Genomic DNA, 12,750 nt, shown 5'->3' on the forward strand with positions numbered 1-12,750 from the left:
CGGCCCCGGGACTGCTNCGGCCAGCCGTCACCATGCCTTGGCCGTTTTCGGAGTCCATCAAGAAGAGGGCCTGTCGGTACCTTCTTCAGCGGTACCTGGGCCACTTCCTGCAGGAGAAGCTGAGCCTGGAGCAGCTCAGCCTGGACTTGTACCAGGGCACCGGCTCCCTCGCCCAGGTCCCCCTGGACAAATGGGTAAGAGTCGCCGGCGGCCGGCCGGTCGGGCCCCGCCGCCCTCCTTGGGGCGCTTTGAACGGTGTCCCCCAGGACTGGCGACGTGCCGCGCGTCCCTGGGAACCGTCGGGCGCCAAGTGGAGTGTGGCAGGGACTCAGAGAAACGTGTTCAAGTGTTTAACCCGTGTCTAGCAAGTTTGCGGCCCCCAGTCACGTGTTTCCGAAACTTAACAGACGGGAACGAGTCTCCACGGAGGGCGGCAGTTGCGTCAGTGGTTTTGGGGGGCGGGGGAGGTTTTGACGCTGGCCGCACGGGGTCCCTGGGAGGAGGTGACCAGTCCTGTCCCTGGGGTAGCAGGGGGCGCGGGCCTCTGTGGCAAACCAATCCCGTTTCGTGGGACCACACTCTGGAAGGATGGGGAGGACCTTCGGGGATGTCAGAACTCGGAGTTACTCCTTTGTTTTTTTCGGGGTGCGCTGCTTGAACCCCGCAGGCAGTCATCTGCGAGGAAGGTCAGGTGAAGGCCTCTTGCTTGATGGTGCGTCTACAGGGCCCCCTCCCCTGCGAGTGGCCGTGGGGCCCCGGCTGGTGCTGTGCACTTATGCTTATTCGCTTCACGTGACAGACCGCGAACAGGTGTTGCAAAAGCGCTGAAGCTGCGAGTGTCAGACCTTTAAAAAAAAAACAAAACAAAACAAAACAAAAAAAAACCCTGTGGTCGGCTTGTCATCCCGAGGCTGTGAGTTGACTCCGTGGGTCTTACAGGTGCTTCACGTATAAACTCCCCACGTTCAGATGTACCTGCATTTGTATGCTGAGGACATAGTCGTCAGCCGGGACTTGAACACGAATGGGACCTGGGACAGCGTTTCTCCTTCCCCCAACCCTTTACGTGTTGTGCCAGGGTTGGCTCCTGGGAGTTTGAATCCTATACAGGTGACATTTAGGAAATTATGTGCATAGGTGACTTTCCGGTCATAGTTGTGCAAAACAAAAGGAAACCCCTCCCCCTCATATAAGCTATGTAAAAAAACTTAAGTGCTTTTTTCTTTTATATAAAAGTATTTTAACAGACTAGTGACTTTAGCCGCAGACACCTGAAAAATTCAAATTACAGTTAATACCTTATTATGACCCTTCAATTATTTATATTAGTATGAATAAACATTTTTTTTTCAGTGAGTAGATGACTTAACTAGGCAGAGTACAAATGATAGTGGAAAGAGCCTTGGTTTGAGTAGACCCAGCCCTGCATCTGGGTAGATCACGCCAGTCCAGGCTGCCAGTTAGCTAAGTGACCGTGGACACAGTCATTCACCTGAATTTAGTAAACATTCATGGGGTATACAGTCCATGGTAGGCACTGGGTCAGGGTACAATAGTGCTGTAGTCCTTAGCGGAAGATAGGGATTGTGATGGATAGTTTTAAGTTCGATGACCCATGAATCTATTCTTTTGGTATAGGTACGAATAAGCTATCTTGCAGGAGGGTTGGATACTTACTTATTACAATTATTTTTTTAAATGTTTTATTTATTTTTGAGAGAGAGAGAGACAGCGTGAGCAGGGGAGGGGCAGAGAGAGAGGAAAACACAGAATCTGAAGCAGGCTGCAGGTTCTGAACTGTCAGCACAGAGCCCCACGCAGGGCTCGAACCCATAGACTGCGAGATCACAACCTGAGCTGAAGTCGGACGCTTAACATCCTACCCAGGTGCCCCTAAAATTCTTTTAAATATGTATTTTTAAGAGAGAGCAAGCACAAGTGGGGTAGGAGCAGAGAGAGATGGAGACACAATATGAAGCAGGCTTCAGGCTCTGTGCCGTCAGAATGACTATATGAATTTGTCTTTAAGGACTTTTCACATTGATCTTGTAAGATGGGTATTATTATTTCCATTTTAATGTTGGACTTAAATAACATGCCCCAAGTTACACAGCCAGCAGGTGGTACCCCGAGAAATCAAACCTAAACCGTAAGCCCCTATTTCTTCACTAATCACATGGCTTCAAGCCAGGGAAAGAGCAGTTAAATGTTTATTAAGTATCTGTTTATTTCAGGCACTGTGCTAGGCACTCCTTTTTGTGTAGTTTTAATTAATCTTCATGGGAAATCAGAGGTGGTGATATTTGAATTTACAGTTGGCTAGACCTAGTCGGAAGATTATGGTTCTGTTCCTTGAAGGTGAAGAACATGTCTAATTAAAATGTCAAAGCTTTGGCAATAAAAATAAATTAATTAGAAAAAAAATAAAATGTCAAAGCATCCAGTAAACATTTGATGTCGATTTATTTCTTATAGCGTGCTGTGTATGAACTAGGGTAAATTTGGATGTGACACTTAGGTAATAACTCTTCAAAGTTCTGATTCCAAATTTGGCTTTTGATTTTAATGACTTTCATGACTGAAGAAAATACCTCACAAAGATTCATAGGTTCAAGTGGTAGAATTCTGTCATTGGTAACATTCATAATGTTTTAATTCTCTGCCATCAATTATGCTTAGGGCTGTGTTGTGATGGACTGTGACATTCCTTTCTTGATCTCAGTTTTTCTTGCTAATTAATTGGAAGTTGTTGCATTTATATGTATATATAAATTAACTTTAAAAGCTATTTTTTTAATGTTTTTTAATGTTTTATTTATTTATGAGAGAGAGAGAGACAGCGTGAGCAGGGGAGGGTCAGAGAGAGAGGGAGACACAGAATCTGAAACATGCTCCAGGCTCTGAGCTAGCTGTCAGCACAGAGCCCGACGCGGGGCTTGAACCCACGAACCGTGAGATCATGACCTGAGCCGAAGTCGGACGCCTATCCGACCAAGCCACCCAGGTGCCCCACCTTAAAAGCTATTTTATTGGGACACCTGGGTGGCTCCGTGGGTTAAGCATCTGACTTTGGCTCAGACCATAATCTCATGGTTCGTGAATTTGAGCTCTGTGTGGAGCTCTGTGCTGACAGCTCAGCCTGGAGCCTGCTTCAGATTCTGTGTCTCCCTCTCTCTNGAACCTATGAACCGTGAGGTCATGACCTGAGCCAAAGTTGGATGCTTAACTGACTGAGCCACCCAGATGCTCCCAAAATGCTTTTATTTAAGTAGACGCCACACCTAGCATGGAGCCCAATGTGGGGCTTGAACTCACAATCCCAAGATCAGTTATTTTTCTCATTATTAAAGTGATACCTTGGGGCACCTGGCTGGCTCAGTCAGAGGAGCATGTGACTCTTGATCTTGTGGTTGTGACTCCGAGCCCCATGTTGGGTGTAGAGATTACTTAAAAATAAAGTCTCAAAAAAAAAATTAAAAAGTGATACCTTTATTTTACAGAGATAAAGTGTGTTTGGTTTTTGGAATATACCTGCTAGGTAGCATCTACTACTGATAGCCATGGGTCATCTCATACATGGTTAGTATATTTGGAACTCTTTGTGAAGAAGAAAACTGCTTATCTTTAAATTCAGCTCTTAAATATTTGGCCATAAGAAAATCAGGAAATCAGAAAGTTACAGAAGTCACGTTCTCTTTAACAGGATTCTGTTTATGGATCTGTTTTTATTACGGAGAATGTATGCCCAAATAAGCTTCAGGATGCTCCCCTGGAATGCATACCCTGATGAGGGCACCACTCTTCACTTTTCCCCATTGTGGAGCTACTGTTCTTCCCTTTGTGCCGTTCTGGTGTATGGCCTGAGTGAGAGTGCCACTGCCCGTTTGTATGTTAAATATCGGTACAATTTTTATTTATTTTACTTTTTTAATGTTTTTTATTTATTTCTAGGAGAGAGAGAGAGAGAGATAGACAGCGTGAGCAGGGGAGGGTCAGAGAGAGAGGGAGTCACAGACTGGAACAGGCTCCAGGCTCCAAGCTGGCAGTCAGCCCAGAGCCCGACGCGGGGCTCGAACCCACGAACAACGAGATCATGACCTAAGCGAAAGTCGGACGCTTAACCGACTAAGCCACCCAGGCGCCCCGTCGGTACAATTTTTAAGTCTAAAAATGAAAAATTGCATATAGAATGTCTAATTTTCTTCTTACATACCTGTAGATCAACTGTTACACTCCCCACTTGGGAGATCACTACCTTAGAAGGGCTTGAAGTGGGAGGGAGGAATAGAAGCAGGGGCTTGGAGCTATTCCGCAAGGTAACGCACTCCTAAGTTCATGAGTTCCCAAGGAAGGGTTTGAAGATGCAAAATGTTGAAAGAAGGAAATTCTACTTGGGTAGGGGGTTGGATTTGATGACTCACTCTTTTCCAACTCTTTAAGACTGTGACTTTATTCTTATTATTTTTTTAAAATGTTTGTTTATTTTGAAAGAGTACTCGAGTGGGAGAGGGGCAGACAGAATCCCAAGCAGGCTCTGGCTCGGGGCTCGATCCCACGAACTATGAGATTATGACTTGAGCCAAAATCAAGAGTCAGACACCCAACCCACTGATGCACTCAGGTGCTGTGTGTGTGTGTGTGTGTGTGTGTGTGTGTGTGTGTGTGTGTGTATTGAGAGAGAGAGAGAGAATATCCAAAGTAGGCTCCAGGCTCTGAGTTGTCTGCACAGAGCCCCATGTGGGGCTCAAACTCAGACTGTGAGATCATGACCTGAGCCAAAGTCTGACACTTAACCGACTGAGCCACCCAGGCGCCCCATATTTTTTAATTAAAGTTTTTTCATCAGTTGGTTTGTTACACTTCTTGAGTTCTTAGTATGTGCCGCTATGACAGGCTGGAGGATAGAGCAGTTAACTAGATAAAGACCCTTTCCTCATGGAAGTTCAGTATTTCCTGGAGAATGGACATCAAGACATGGAAGCCTTTTAATTTCAACCTAATAATCTTTCTTTTGCCTTCCTACTTATACTGGCATGTATAATAAAATTATCTTCAGTTCAAGCAATATCGGTTACTAATTCTTTGCCAGATGGTCTAGTAGACCAGTGTTACCTTCCCTTTACATGCATGAAACTCATTGATAACTAAAAGCAAAACGGCCTTTAACATAAGAGAAACTCTAAGGTGATCTGTAAGATACTTGCTTAGCACTTCAGGTCTCTGCTTTTAGGTTAAGAATTATTCAATCTCAAGGATCTACTTCTGTGGGCTAATGAGGAAAGTATTGCCTGAGTAGATAGATACCAAGGAATCAGTTTGGCCATGTAGGCTAAGAATTTTGTCCTGCACGTATACTGTAGTAGACCTTGGAGTCTCATAGAATGAGTGAATTTCTAAGTGCCTTATGATTATCCTTATATAGAGGATTTTGTCCAAGTGCATGTAAGACTATAGAAGTGTGATCTATTTAAACATCTTATATTTAGGGGTATTATTTTGTACCTTAGCAGCACCAGTTTAAATTCCTCAACTGTTTACTCTCTCCAGAACTATTTCCTTAACATTACCAGACTTCTTTTAATACCATTCTTCAGTGCCGTAATAAAACTTCCTATTCTATTTAAAAGTTTAAGGTAGCCACAAAATCGAGACAAATGAAATCTTGGTGTTTACCGGGAAGAGAATTCTATCACATTCAGTTTCCTAGATTGTTGTCTACTGTTGATAGATCCCCATGTTACAAAGGCTGTCGTTGCCTATATACAGCTTAAAACATTTTGGTGTATTTTAAGTTGTTTCCTTTTCTTAAGTTTTTTTAAATGTTTGATTTATTTCTGAGAGAGAGACAGCATGAGCAAGGGAGGGTCAGAGAGAGAGGGAGACACAGATTCCGAAACAGACTCCAGGCTCTGAGCTGGCTGTCAGCACAGAGCCTGACGCGGGGCTTGAACCTATGATCCATGAGATCATGACCTGAGCCGAAGTCAGATGCTCAACCAACTGAGCCACCCAGGAGCCCCAGTTGTTTACTTTTCTTATATAATTAACATGCTAATTGTGGAAAAAGCAAATGGTAAAGAAATAAAGATGAAATATGTACACACACACATATGTACCTAAAATATATTAAGTATGAATGGTCCTTAATCTCATCTCTTCCAGAAATAACAATATGGTACACAGATTTCAGACTTTTAATTATGGAAGTAACTAACCCATGAGCCAGTCTGAACTTGTTTTGGTCTTCTGTGATGGGACTCTTTAGAGCCAGACATTCTAAATTTTTCTTTTAAAATTGTTATGAAAATACGAAAAACATGAATAGAGGGATGAGTCTTAAATGATCGTCCCTTACTGCACTAGTTTATTGGTTTAATAGGAAATAGTAGAGAAGGGGAAGGTTGTGTTCCTCCCTGTCACTGTCCCTGTCCCTGTCGGGATGAGGAGCAAATGGGAGAGGAAAGGAGACTGAAGTTGAGGGGAGAATAAGTTTTAACACTGATTTTTAAGGGAATTTTGGAGCATCCAGACAGAGACGCTCAGGAGCCAGTGGGAGCTGTATATTGTTAACCTCAAAAGTAAAACCGCCAGGTATTGTACCAGCAAAAATTGGTTTATTTGGGAAGAGCAGAGTACTGCAATCTGGGACAGGTGGGCTACAATAAAACCTTAGGCAAGTCTGGAGAGCAAAGGAGAAGAAGTAAGCTCTTTTACAGAGGAAAGAGGGAGGTTGGGAGGGCCGTTCTAAAAAAAAAGGCCATTGGAGTAAACTGGAGTTCAGAGTGGAGTGGCCCTTCACTGGCTGAGCCGGGAAATCCCTTCCTGACTGGGCTGTTGTGGGGGGCGGGGAAGGAGGAACATCTCCTACCTCCTGCTGGGACCGGACTTCATAGCTCAGGTAGGATGGACTTGGAAGGTAGGTCTCTTCTCGTTGGGTTTGCAACTGACCGCAGTGCTAGGGACTTGAGAACTCTCCTTACTGGCCTCCTGCCTCCATTTTATTTATTTATTTTATTTATTTTTTATTTTTTTAAAAAATTTTTAATGTTTTATTTATTTCTAGGAGAGAGAGAGAGAGAGAGAGAGAGACAGCACTAGCAGGGGAGGGTCAGAGAGAGAGGGATTCACAGACTCTGAAACAGGCTCCAGGCTCTGAGCTGGCAGTCAGCACAGAGCCCGACGGGCTCGAACCCACGAACTGCGAGATCATGACCCAAGCAAAAGTCGGACGCTTAAACGACTAAGCCACCCAGGCGCCCCTCCCGCCTCCATTTTAAATGAGTTTTTTTTTTCATTTATTTTCACCATATAGATAGTAGGGCGCTGAGGGAGAGCTGGAGCCAAAGATTTGAAGTTATCAGAGTATCCGTAGTGACTGCAACACAGAAAGCACACAGGTGCGTGGTTTGTGTGTAGATTAGTCTGAGAAACCAAAAAGGCTGCAGATGGAACTTAAGAGAATACCGATGTCGAGTGGTAAAGGGCTGGGAGAAGAGTGGCAGCGGGGAGAGTGTTTCAGAAGCGAAAGAAAGTTAGAATTCCAGAGAGGGAAGTGGCGTGCGAGTTATGCTGAGCACTCAGGAAGGGGCGGACTGCGTATTGTTCATTGTGGCAGTTCTTCTTGGCAGCGTTCAGAGCAGCGTCACAGGAGCTGACGGTTAGAAGGCAGGTAGTCGTTGGTGGTTCGGGTGAGGCTGCCTTGGCTACCCACAGAGAATGATGACTGGAGGGGAGACGGAATCGAGGTAGGGGATTTTATTCTGCTTCTGAAGATCATAGCGACCGTTTGTTAAGCGCCTTCCATCTCCGTGTACCGTAGTCGGTGCTTTCATGTAGGTTTTCTTGCTGTAAGTTGGGTGTGACCATTTCCATTTTTACTGTAAGGTTAAGTAACTTACTCAGGTTTAGATTAGCAGTGAGGCAAGATTTCAAACCTAAGTCTTTCCAACTCCTATATTTTTTTTTTTTTTTTTTTTTATTTTNCCACGAACCGCGAGATCATGACCCAAGCGAAAGTCGGACGCTTAGCTGACTAAGCCACCCAGACGCCCCTCCAACTCCTATATTCTTTTTGTACATCACACTGGCTCAAAAGATTGAAGAAAGCTGGGCTTCTAAAAACATTAGCAGCTCTGGGTTCACCTGGGAAGTTTGGCAAGATGCAGACTTCTGGCCCCTTCCCTATAGATTCTTGTTCTAAACACCCAAGAATCTGCATTTTTAGGAAGCCTCCTAATGGGAGTCTGATGTATATTGTCCTTGACTGACTTTTGAAAAACTGGTACAAAGGGATTGAGAGTTTTTCTATCATAGAAAGCTTGTTCTAGAAGTTGGCTCGCAAGCCCACGTGCTGTTTTTTTGAGACTTACTGATGTTACCACGTCGTTTTGATTTGCCTCTTAACAAAATTTTACATTGTGAAAATATTTCTTCTTTATAGTTTCTGCCGTGATTAATTGAAGAGCTTTTGAAAGTTAACTCTTCTGATCTCAGTTGCCATATCTGTAAAATGGGCACAGAAACACTTAGTTCAGAGGGCTATTGTGATGATTTAATGCAATAACATAGGTATAAAATAGTGTAGTGCAATATCCTGTATGCAGTAAGTGCTAATCAAGTGTTAATTGGTTCAGGTTAGGTCTTGCTAATTTTTATGCTCTATTTTATCTGTCTTTGAATTTTGATGCCTTGATTTAAACTAATAAGGATGTGTTTTTTTTCCCTGGTTAGTCTGATGGTACGTATTAAAGAAAACCGTAACTTAATGTTTTTCTTTTTGCATACTGTCAGACACACCTTGGATTCCTAAGAGTGCTCATCACTGCGCTAGGTAGGCACTGTGGAAGATGAAGAGCAATAGTCAACACTTATAAAGTGTGTACTTGGTATCAGGAACTATGTTGGTAGCTCTACATGTTATTACCTCATTTATGCTCACAGTCAGTCTGTGACATAGATACCATCCTGTTTTATGGACGAGGAAATTGAGATTCAAGAGCTTGTCCAAAGCCACCCAGCAAGTGAGTGAGCCAGCTGGGCCCAGAACACATGCTGTTTCAAAGGAGTGTCCCTCACACACTGCCCAGTTTTCTCTTAAATTTTTGAAAAACTACCGTCTTGTGCATTTTAAAATTGACTTAATGGTTTGGGACGCCTGGGTGGCTCAGGTGGTTAAGTGTCCGACTTCGGCTGAGGTCATGATCTCATGGCTTGTGAGTTCGAGCCCCGCGTCGAGCTCTGTGCTGACAGCTCAGAGCCTGGAGCTGCTTTGGATCATGTGTCTCCCTCTCTCTCTCTGCCCCTCCCCCGCTTGCACTCTTTCTTACTCTTTCTCTAAATAAACATACATTAAAAAAATTTGACATAACAGTTTAAGCAACTGACTCTTGGATTTGGCTTAGGTCATGATCTCACTGTCCTGAGGTCAAACCCCCATTTGGGCTCTGCACTGACAGCACTGAGCCTGTTTGGAATTCTTCCCTGCCCCCCAGCTGCATTCCCACTGTGTGTGTGTGTGTGTGTGTGTGTGCGCGCGTGTGTGCGCGCGCGCGCGTGCTTTCTCTCAAAACAAATATTTAAAAAAGTAAAATTAAAAGGTATCCATTATAAATTTTGATAAAAAACAAAATTCACCCAAGGACATTTGAACATTAATTGGCTTTTTTCACTGATATGTGATTCAGGCAGCACCCCACCCAGCTGATATAGAGGAGCTCCACAGTTGTGCAAAAGGGAAGGTTTTTATAGGAAGGAGGGAGGAGAGTGGGGAGAAGTTATTAGCAAAAGAAAAGAAGAAGATGGTTTCAGGCCAGAACTTCTTTTCCTCAGTGGGAAAGAGCAGGGAGTCTTAGGTGGATTACCTCATCTTCCTTTGGAGGAGAGAACCCACATGATAGATTACCTCATTGGTGCCAACCAGAAAATCCAGATTGATTGGCTTAAAATTTCACTTCTGGAGAGGTGGAAACTGCAATTAAGTCTTGATTTGCTGTCCTGGAGGGCGAGTGACTCGACGTTGGCCTTTAGTTTACTTAACAGCTTAAATAGTTGTAGAGGGTAATTCTTACTGTTATAAATATTGATATAAAAATATGTATTTTCACCCAGTAGGATCTAAATATCCACCATCATGCATTTAAAAATGCTTGAACAAGTTCTTCATTAAAGTTGGAAATGTAACCTACTTTTTCCCATGGAACGCTTATGTTCAGTTCACCTTACTTCCTCTGCAAAATTTTATCATAACTTATGTATTTTATGCTTAAGTCTTTTGTTGATCATGCTGTCATTTCTCTTGAGTAAAAACATGTGACTAAGCTGAAATTGATCATATTTTAAGACATGCTATCAAGCTTTCTTTTGCATTAGGTAAATATAATTAATGATTTAATATTTATTTTTGAGCGAGAGCAAGAGAAAGGGAGACAGAGACAGAGAGAGACAGAGGGTGATTGGGAGAGGGGTAGAGAGAGAGGGAGACACAGAATCCAAAGCAGGCTCCAGGCTCTGAGCTGTCAGCACAGAGCCTGATGTGGGGCTTGAATTCACGAACCGTGAGATCATGACCTGAGCTAAAGTCAGAAGTCATGACTGAGCCATCTAGGGGCTCCTCCTTATTCCTTTTAAAATTTAATTCAATTCCTTTTAATTCCCATTTTAATTCCTTTAATGATTTCTTCATTTCCTATTTTTTCAGTTTTTTAGTGGTCGTCTTAGTAGTTCCTCTAGGCCCTACCATATTAATCTTATCGGTATTTCCTACAGGTAATCATTAGGTTTTACGTGTTAAAATTTTTCCTGTGGATTGTGTTATTATAAGTGTGCAGTTGAGCAAAACGATATAAATATGTTTGAAAAATTAAACCTAAAATCTTCTCTTGGGAATACATTTCTTAATGGTGTGGCCAGGTGGTTTCCCCTCCCCTGATTAGCTTGTGTATTCATAGATGGATATATTTTACTAGAATTTGATCGGGCTCATCATAAATTTCATTCTAAGTTTTGGAAATAGAAGCTTAACAAACGTAGATGTCATAAAGAAGTAGATGAGACTCGAAGGCATTCTGCAGTAGCAACATCACTTGGTTCTTTGCGTGCCATGCCAAAAACATGTGTAAGATAGGGAAAGCGTAGCAACCTATTGCTGGCCTTGCCTGGAGTCTTTTATACCTGGGGCAGTGCACCAAGGAGGATTCAGGAAGGGAAAAGGCCTTTTTGCCTAAGCGGGAGAAGGGAGATTGTACGAGGGAATACGGGAGAGGAGAGCCAACATGGTGCCACTGTCAAGTACGCTTCTCAGGAAGATCGGCTTTAGAACAGAGTATATTTGGAGAGTGAGGATCTGTATGTGTTTACCTTAAAAGCATCCATGCCCAGGTACTCTTCAGCATGTCTGTAGGATTACGGAAACGCCAGCACGAAGAAAGCCTTTTAGAGTGGTAACCTCCAGTGACCAAACACAAGCCAGTCCAAACCAACATTCAGCGATAGGTCTGTAGACAAAGAATTATGACACTGCCGTTACTCACCATGGCATGCAGGACGTATCTCACGCATAAGCTGGCATTTTATAAACTGTGTTATTTTAATTTAAAAAGTACATTATCAGGGCGGAGCGCTTGGGTGGCTCAGTCAGTTAAGTGTCCAACTTCGGCTCAGGTCATGATCTCATGGTTTGTGGGTTTGAGCCCCGCGTCAGGTTCTGTGCTGACAGCTCAGAGCCTGGAGCCTGTTTTGGAGTCTGTGTCTCCCCCTCTCTCTGCCCCTCCCCTGCTCATGCTCTGTCTCTCTCTCAAAAATAAACAAACATTTAAAAATAAATTTTAAAAAAGTACATTATCAAGAAATACATTTAATTGTTCTGTTAACTACATTTACATCCATCCTGTCTTCCTTCTGTTGCCGTCTGCTTTGCCTTACCACGCCATTAAAATCGCTCTCACTGGGGCCCCCAGCGCCCTAAATATCACAGAAGCCAGTGGACATTTAAAAATCTTTGACCTCTTGTTACCTTTTGTTGCACTGGACCTTTCTTTATATAATTGTCTTTCCATGATTTTCTGGGACATAAGACTTAACTTGATTTTCCTTCTACTTCTCTGTTTGCTTTTTTCTACTTTACTTGGCAGGTGCTTCTTTTCATAAACCAATTCTTAATACTTAAATGTTGGTGTTTATCAGGATTCTGTCCTAGGCCTCTTGTCTTAACTCTACGTAAGTTTCCAAAGGCCATCTCATCACCCTAGGGCCTCAGCGCGGATGGCTCTCCTCTGATACCTGGACCAGAATAACCAGCTGCCGCTGCAACATCTCCACCTACGCGCCTGCTCTTGGGAACTGAACTCCTCTGCTTCCCCTAACCTTCTCCAGGTTTACTCTCTGTAGATAGCACTATCTATCCAGTTGCCCGCGGCAGCAACCTGAGAGTTATTCTGCAGTCCTTTATTTTTTTAATTTCTCATGATGCCAATTAATTCTACTTCCTAAAATATAATAGTCTGTCCACTTCTAACCACCCTCAGTGTCACTGTCCTCGCCAAACCCATTTCCCTGGCTTCTCTTACTCATGACAGCCTTTCTGCCCGAGTTTTGCTTTCCTCTAGTGCACGCTCTGTGCGGTAGCAGACGTGGTTCACTAAAAGTTCTAATCCCATTCTTGTGCCCTTGCTTAAAATCTTTCAATGGCTTCACTTCGCTCTTGAGATAAATGTCAGGCTCTGTAACGTGAATTACAAGGCTGTTTGGACTCCC

General features: G+C 43.4%; 1 protein-coding gene across 4 annotated transcripts in view; it reads left to right on the top strand.

Moving 5' to 3' along the window:
* The first annotated feature begins 31 nt into the window (after window positions 1-31).
* ATG2B (autophagy related 2B) overlaps window positions 32-12,750 on the top strand; it is a 69,777-nt gene continuing 57,058 nt past the window's right edge. For all 4 annotated transcript variants that reach the window (XM_077780858.1, XM_077780860.1, XM_077780859.1 and 1 more), the window contains exon 1: window positions 32-194. In XM_077780858.1, the coding sequence (XP_077636984.1) occupies window positions 33-194 (162 nt within the window). In that variant the 5' untranslated portion in view covers window position 32. The remainder of the gene's footprint in view (window positions 195-12,750) is intronic.

The sequence above is a fragment of the Crocuta crocuta genome, unplaced genomic scaffold, assembly GCF_008692635.1.
Source record: "Crocuta crocuta isolate KB4526 unplaced genomic scaffold, BGI_CrCroc_1.0 scaffold299, whole genome shotgun sequence".
In the NCBI taxonomy this organism is placed as follows: domain Eukaryota; kingdom Metazoa; phylum Chordata; class Mammalia; order Carnivora; family Hyaenidae; genus Crocuta; species Crocuta crocuta.